At 45.5% G+C, this 8,096-nt stretch overlaps 1 protein-coding gene across 1 annotated transcript; it reads left to right on the top strand.

The window, feature by feature from the left end:
• Positions 1 to 1,118: 1,118 nt before the first annotated feature.
• LOC142776325 (uncharacterized) lies at positions 1,119 to 7,615 on the top strand. Its single transcript, XM_075879824.1, has 8 exons — positions 1,119 to 1,439; positions 2,351 to 2,480; positions 2,610 to 2,785; positions 3,243 to 3,302; positions 3,374 to 3,433; positions 3,499 to 3,603; positions 3,659 to 3,772; positions 4,069 to 7,615. The coding sequence occupies exons 2-8, from the start codon at positions 2,365 to 2,367 to the stop codon at positions 6,228 to 6,230; spliced, it is 2,793 nt and encodes a 930-aa protein (XP_075735939.1). The 5' UTR covers positions 1,119 to 1,439; positions 2,351 to 2,364; the 3' UTR covers positions 6,231 to 7,615.
• Positions 7,616 to 8,096: the final 481 nt, after the last annotated feature.

Below are 8,096 nucleotides of genomic sequence, written 5' to 3'. Positions count from 1 at the left end.
TAAGTACTGACGGCTATAAATTAATACTTTGCGTCTCGGTTAGTCTCGGTGCCAGCCCATGGCCAGCCAACGTTGGTGCCAGCTGCGGTGGCTGCGGCAACTCCGCCAGCGCTACTTTTCTCGCTAGCGTGTGTCGCATATTGCGAGGCCGTGCTTGCTGAGTTGTTTCTGTCCGTGTCTAAGTGCTTGGCTATTCCTTTCATCTAAGTTGATCCAAGCTCGCTTCTCTTGTGCTCGCCTACGGTACTGTAAGTTTGTTGCTCGCGCAGGCAACAAGGTACTCGTCAAATCCTGTTGCAAGTAGCGTAGCTGACGTTGATAAAGATAGCTAAGGTTACATTGTCTTTATTAGAAATTTTCCTTGGGCTCCGGAGCGTGCTTGTGTTTTTTAATGCATTAGCGTGCGCCACCGCAGTGGTCTAGTGGCTAAGGTACTCGGCTGCTGACCCGCAGGTCGCGGGATTGAATCCCAGCTGCGGCGGCTGCATTTCCGATGGAGGCGGAAATGTTGTAGGCCCGTGTGCTCAGATGTGGGCGCACGTTAAAGAACCCCAGGTGGTCAAAATTTTCGGAGCCATTCACTACGGCGTCTCTCATAATCATATGGTGGTTTTGGGACGTTCAAACCCCACATCTCAATAAATGCACAGGCGTGCGCAGGGTTCTCCATCAAGGCGGGCGGGAGTCATGGCAGCGCCTTCCCTCCTTCTAACTCAATGTATGAGGCAGATTTTACGCGCCTTCGTGGCTCGGGGGATGGGCGCTTCCACCTGCATCCCCGTCCAGCGCACGCCTATGAGTGAATAGAATGAATGAGAATGCTACTTCGCATTTACATTCACTTCACTTCACTTTAATACCTTAAAGACCCCGGTTTGCCCAAACTCCATAAGCGCGAAAATGCACGCGACAGCGACGAGCGACGCGACGTAGATCGGCGTCGCGCCATAGAGAAAGAAGAAGACAAGAGCGGACACTCCGCGAAACCTGGCCTCAGGAAGTGCATGAGGGTGGCGATTTGGGCTTGTTGGTATGGTTGCATGATGATGGATGGTAGCGCAGACGTGTTGTGTCTATGTGCCTTCTCTTGTCCGTGTTCGTTGTCTGCGCTACCATCCATCCTCAGGAAGTGCGTCACGACTACGTAACGAACTAGTGCTCCCACCACACGTCAGAGGGCGCAAGCGCAAAAAAAAACACAGTTATAATCAATGCAACAGAATTGTTTTCACAAATTAATAATTACACGCCCAAATTTGGTATGTTCTTTATACATAAAAACGATTTATTCAACACACCTTACGCGATTATTTTTCTTCAGCCGTACTGTCATAAACACCATCTATCCAGCGACAAGCCCATGCATGACTGACAGCGAGACGCTTTCGTCGCTTTCGTCAACGTCGGCTGCGTCGGCGTTTTCAAGCGTGAGATAACAGGTGAGGCACGTTTTCAAGCGAAGCTTGTTGAATGACATGTTGTTGGTCTTGTTGGGTCATTTTTTCAGAAAACGGTTACGCCTGCGCGAAAAAGACACCATGCAACAAACATAGAAAGATGCACACACACACGTTGCGCTTCGAGTGTGCGAGTTTGTTCCTTACGTGGCGTCTCATTCACGCAGTTGTAACCTTTTTCTGAAGCTTGTAAGGATGGGGAGGTTCGCTAAAAAGAAAGTTTGTGGCTCTATGCGGCGGTTAGACGGGAACATTGTGCAACGTATGCAGTATAGAAAAGGCGGCACGGCGTCAAGCCGAGGCGACGCGTGCTGCGTCTGCCACGGACGCGAGCGTCTGTGCGCTGAGCATAGCTGGGCAGCTAGGTCGTAGGCTCGGTGCAAAATATTGAGAAGCGTTTGTTGGGCCTCGCATGCTTCACGACGCATTTCCCGAAGGCTCGGAACACGAATAATTCTTGGTGTGCCGGAGGCAAATCTGGACTAGCCAAGTGGCCATCATCTTCGTTTCTTCGCTAGCCTTGTGCCACTAGTGCAAGCTGCCCACAAATTTTTTTGACGTTTCCAATATAATTTTACCGCACAAATTTCAACTACGATTTTTCTTCCCAATGTACTGCTGATACTGCGTACGCACGAAGGTGTTCTAATGTTCCCAGGCCGCGATACCATTGCATTACAAGGGATAGCGGCCTGGAAACTTCTGAAGATCTTTGTTCGTGGTCTTGACGTATATCTTTGTAAGTCAGAGTTTTATGGGTCAGAGATGTATCACTGGTTTTGTATTGTGCATCGATTAGCTAATCATTCAAAGGGGTTTGCTGGTACACTTATGACGTGCACATATCTTTTTTGTAATTTGACAGCGAAGCATCCACTTACTAACATTTTCAGACCGCGCTGACGCCATGCCGTCCGGCGGTCCAAGCTACGGCAGCTACTGCTGTGTATCGTGGTGCTTCAACAATGGCAGAACCCACAAGAAGCCTGGGACGAGTTTCTTCCGCGTACCACGGGACGGCAGGTGTGTTAAAGCTTTTGTATGGTTTGCATGTCTGTAGGCTTACTGTTCGTACTTGCTAAGTGAGGGTAACAATAAAAAATCACTATTCAAGCACTTCCCCTTTCAGCTGATAGTTCATTGCCAATGCAGGATGAAAGCATGGATGCAGTATGCTGGACGCGATGATCTCCTGAGTAAGCCGGCCAGCCTATTGTACGCAACGTACAGGGTTTGTAGCGACCATTTTACTGCTCAAAGTTTCATGGACCCTGGGCACACAAGGCTTACAAGAATGGCTGTTCCCAGTGTGCAACCAGCTGCACCATGTAAGTGATTGACTGAAACTCAAATATGTGCAATAGCAGCCACTTGTATTGAATCAGTGGCGACAGTTAACCGTGAAGATCTCTGTAGCCGATAGAGAAACCTCACTACAGAAGTAACACTTGGAAAGTCTTAAGTTCTGTGAATTGTGGGCTATTACCTTCCTAACAGCAGCTTTACATTTCTGTCATTTTTTGATGCTCTGGACCTGCGCAACTTGTTTTGAAAGACTTTAAAGGGCTATTTCACGTTATCTTCAAGCCTGAGTGCACATGTACGTATACCTTTCATCAGTGAAAGCTGCCACTGTTGATAATTCCAAAAATCACAAATTACTTGTTTCCTAGTTGGTGCCGTCTCTTTTCTTCCACGTTCGACCAATTTATGCGTTTGAAAGAGCTGTTTAAGCTTCCCCATGCTACAAGCTTTGTAACTTGTACCAACTGCACATATATGCAGGTTCTCTGAGCGTCGCTTCAAGTAGTGACTGTGACATGGCTGCAGAAGCTGCACTGCAAGGTGCGGATGAGCTTCAGTTTGTGTTATTATAAGCCTCTTACTGACACATTGTCGTAATTTCATCTCTTCAGGACCTGCGGTAGAGGCTTCAGAAAGCGGCTCCCACACATTGAGGTGCCCCGATGAACAGGGTGCGTTCAGTGTCGCGATTTCTTTTTTTTTTTACCCAAATTGACTGTTGACCAAACCTCTGCAGGTGGCAGCTCCCTTGTAGCTGGTGAAAGAATTTCTGATGATTTCGTCTTGCCGGAGAAAACCTTAACCAGTCGTTCAGCTGTCACAAAAGGAACTTGTGTGGCCGGTAAGTTGTATGTTCACTTCAACACCAGAGTGGATTGATATAGAGACTTCCGCAGGCCGCTCGCAAGATTGTTCCGACAGCATTGTCCGAGGCACTGAACAAGCTTCACAAGACCCTCCAGAAGACGTCTCCGCCAACAGCTCCACGCCTGAGTGCCTTAGAGAAAATGGTGACTATGCTTTTATTGCAGCAGTTTTTAATGTGCTATTTTATGTTTAGGACATTCTGAGGAAACTATCCTCAAAAGGACACTACGTGTGCACTTACAAAATGTAAGGGTGGGCTCTCAGTGATTTTCATTTTTTTTGTGCATTGTCAACATTGTGAATGGTTTGTTTTTAGGTAGTGGAATCGAAAACTTTGTACCACAGAAAGTTTCAGACCTTGGGTCTGAAAGAGCGAGGAAAGTGCTCGTATGGGATTAGTTGTTCTTCGCTTTTACATCAATTTTTTTGTTTATTGCAGTGCGTTCCTGTGTGCCAGCGACAATGTCTCCTTCAATGAAGTACAAGCAAACCATTAAACATCTGCAAGCCAAAGTAGCAGCACAGCGGAAAACTATCAAAAGACTGCAGAGACAGCCTCACCAAGCACCGTCATCGACTACGAAGGCCCTTGAAGTTATCCGACCGCACGTCACCGAGGAGGTTTTTAAACTTCTTTCTGCACATGTTCGCTTGAGGCCCAAATGCAAGGGCAAGCGGTTTCCCGTGTGGTTCAAGAAATTCGCTCTTCACTTAAACTTCCGAGGTCCGCGAGCATACCGATTTCTGGCTCCGTATTTTTCTTTGCCCTCCCGGCGTTCATTAAGGAGGTGGCTAGCTAATGTAAAGATGACTCCAGGCATAATTCCAGGAATCCTTTCTTCCATTGCAACAAATACTCAAGCTTGGAATGAACGGGACCGAGTGTGCGCTTTAGTTTTCGACGAAATAGCACTCAAAAAGAATTTGTACTATGATGCTTCAAGAGACGTTGTCCAGGGTTTTACAGATGATGGCACTCATCGCACTTCAACCATCGCTGATCGAGCACTGGTTTTTCTTCTTGTTGGTGTTTCGAGAAAGTGGGTTCAACCGGTTGCTTTTACTATAGGGCACACATCAACACCATCATCTGTTATGCATAACTTGCTGGTGTCACTCATTTTGGAGCTTAGGAGCATTAATATTGCAGTGAAAGCAGTCATTTGTGACCAGGGCAGTTCAAATGTAAGTCTCGCTAACCAACTAAAAGTGACTGTAGCAAAGCCTTTTTTTGAAGTTAATGGTGAGCGGGTATATTACATTTTTGATGTTCCGCATTTAATTAAAACAACGCGCAATAATGTCCAAGCACACAAGTTATACATTGGGGATGACATCGTTAACTGGTCGCACATTGTAAGCCTTTACCAATCCTCACATGAGTTGCGGTTGCGATTGGCTCCAAAGTTGACTGAACGGCACGTTCATCAGAAACCTTTTTCTAATATGAAGGTCAGCAGAGCAACTCAGGTCTTCAGTGCATCAGTTTCGATTGCTATCACGGCAATGGTGTATGCGAAGGTGCTGCCTGCCTCGGCCATCACTACAGCTCAATTTTGTGATCGTATGGACAGGATTTTCGATGCCTTGAACAGCTCGAGTAAAAAAAGAACTTCGCAAAAGCTGCGGCATGCAATCATGAAAAATGATTCAGAGCTGATTGACTTCCTCCGAGGCCAGCTTCCCTGGATTGCATCATGGCAGTTTGTTGGCAGACGTCAACCACAAACCATCGTAGGTTGGCAAATTACAATTCAGGCAATTTGTCAACTATGGGACGACCTCTCCAAAAATTACAATTTTGAATACCTGTTAACACGCAGGCTTCAACAGGATCCTCTGGAGAACATATTTGGCCACATTAGGCAAAAACAGGGTTGCAACACCAACCCCAATGTAGCACAATTTATTTGTGGCCTGAAGCACATCTGCATAAGAAAACTCTTCAAGCTGTCAGAATACGGAAATGTCGAGGATGATGAATGTGACCTCCTCCAGGAACAGCTGTCGCCATTCTCCCTCACCAGTGCGTCTCTTGTGGATAATGAGGAGTGTGCACAGCCACAGCCTGACGACTTTCCCGCTCTAGACGATCTCTCTGAACTTGCGACAAACATTCACTCCCATATTATCGATGACTCCGCTGCATATTATGTAGCTGGTTTTCTCATCAAACACTTCCTTCGGAATGCATGTGACGGTTGCAGTTGCCCACAGTTACTGAAAGACGACAGTGAGACGCTTAAGGGTACCCACCAGTATTTCACAATGCTCAAAGCATACCACGTCCCCAGCAAACTTTTTGGGAATCTCACTGTGCCATCAGAAGCAGCTTTTGCATACGTACAACAACTTGAATCTCGCTTTCTTGCCATAATTGAGGCCACTGCACATCACCTGAAAGTGTGCGATGTTTTGTATCACCATCTGTCAAGTGTTGGCGATTTTCATTTCTGCTCTGCTGGGTGTCGCGCTAAGTTTCTGAAAATGTTTTGCCGGGTTCGTTTATGTTGGCATGTGCGTTTTGTGAACCGAAACTTAGACAGGGTTAGGTTCCAGTCTTCAATCTCGGGCATGCAGCTTGACAAGTTCAAAGGTTAGCAATTAGCGGCGGGTTTACACTAAAGTATTGGAGTTGAGCCGAATCCTGCAATAGCTTTGTTATGTTATTACTTCGTTACAGCAGACTTCATTATGGTCTTATATGCTTATATTCAGTTCAACTGGACTAACCACTCCTTCGTTGCATTCATTGTTTTGGTTACCCGCTATGAGGAGTACAAACACTGTGTATTCGCTCGAAGTGATTTGCATAACCTTAAAAAGAATGTTGGGCATCCTGTCTGTATTTTTTGTAGCAAATACGGGCGAACTGTACACTTTACTGTGGGTCGCTTGGTCACTGTGTATGCTTTATCTCTCCAGCTCAAGTAATATATCGATAACAAAACCGCTTGTTGAAATGTCTTCGAGCGGGTAAGGAACACAGTATGAAGTGGGCACGGTTCATGTTATCACGCTTTTCGTATTTTAGCTTCTCATCAACCTCCTCATCTTGCCCATCAAAATTTTCAAAAGAATACCCAAACTTGTAGTGTTTGATGGGGCTGCGGACGCTGCCATTTTATTTTTATATAGCTTGTGAGTGATAACGTACGATGTAGAGCCTTTGTGAAAAATAATGAGCCAAAGTGGTTTCCTTCTGCTATTTATTAGCCCTGTAATACCGCTCTCGTAGCACCAATTAAAGTCCACAATTCTGGATAAAGTGATGACTACAATCTATTTTAGCTCGCAAGCGTCACAGCAACACCCAAACGCAAATCACTTGGGATCTTAAGTTTTTGATGAAGGCGACGCATAACAAAAGCCACAAGACCTGCCAGTGTTGTAGCATAAAGTTTGTCTTTCACGTAGTGAGCAAGCTGCAAAGCCCTACCTTTCTGAGGACAAGCAGGCATCAAGTCTGCTTTTTTTCATTTTGGACTAGCTGTTCTTAAGCACAGCCAGCACACTGCACCTTTGCCTTTCTGTTATATTGTGTCGTGTGGTTTCTGTGCGCTCTTTTTTTCTATGCATTATTTCAGTTAAGCCCAGGCGTGATTCGCGACTTCATTGCTGTGTATATGTCACTTCTTCCTTCTTCATCAGCATTGTGCGCTATGTTTTTGCCATAGATCCTTAGTTACCCACTGGCCCGGTGTGTCATACTTCACCAGTTTCTCGGCTTCTGCCAACTCTAGCGATGTGTGCGTTGTCTGTGTTCTCTATGTATTTGTTACAATATTTGTTACAATTTATTTGTAAGGCGAGATGCATTTGTTGTCTACCTTTGTCATATTGTGCTTTTTATATTCTCATACTCTACCTTGCCTTTGAATAAAACATTGCGGATGCTCTGTTTCTTTGACTGATATATACATTGATCACTTGTTCCAAAAGAAAAACACAAGCGCGATGAATAAAACGATAGTGAATTATCATTACCTGCATCTCTTTTTTTTATAACTTAATCAAAATAAAAATTACGTCACGACCGATTCGCACGAACCACTGAACAAAACAAAACAGGGAATCGCTAAATCAAAACGACCTACAAAAACTATCCATTTGGGCGATGAATAGTGGTCTGAAATTATGAACTTACGACATAGCCAAACGTCGGTTATGCAAAGTAATTCAAAAGTTGCGCCAGTGAAACCGAAACCGGAAGCGCAAGCCACTTGCTCTCATCAACCACTAGGTGTGCTAGAGTCGATTGGGCCGCTGGGGTCTACGGGAGTGTCCACTCTTGACCTTTTTTATTTCTCTATGGTCGCGCGATCAGTCGCTAGCGCAGGCGCGGCGAGCGAATTCCACTGTTGCTGGCATGAGGCCGTCAACTCGCACCAAGAAAACTGCGTAGCGAGCAGTTTCCAATTAAAAAATGAGATATATTGTTGTGTAATGGAACGGAAAGTGTTTATT

This window comes from Rhipicephalus microplus, chromosome X (genome assembly GCF_043290135.1).
Source record: "Rhipicephalus microplus isolate Deutch F79 chromosome X, USDA_Rmic, whole genome shotgun sequence".
Classification (NCBI taxonomy): Eukaryota; Metazoa; Arthropoda; class Arachnida; order Ixodida; family Ixodidae; genus Rhipicephalus; species Rhipicephalus microplus.
This window is presented reverse-complemented; position numbering and strand designations above follow the sequence as displayed.

What these genes read in the sequence shown, in the direction of transcription:
- LOC142776325 (XM_075879824.1), top strand. Translation starts at nt 2,365, where the DNA reads ATGCCGTCCGGCGGTCCAAGCTACGGCAGCTACTGCTGTGTATCGTGG. An exon ending in CGCGTACCACGGGACGGCAG is followed by an intron (nt 2,481 to 2,609) that starts GTGTGTTAAAGC and finishes TTGCCAATGCAG; the next exon opens with GATGAAAGCATGGATGCAGT. An exon ending in TGCAGAAGCTGCACTGCAAG is followed by an intron (nt 3,303 to 3,373) that starts GTGCGGATGAGC and finishes TCATCTCTTCAG; the next exon opens with GACCTGCGGTAGAGGCTTCA.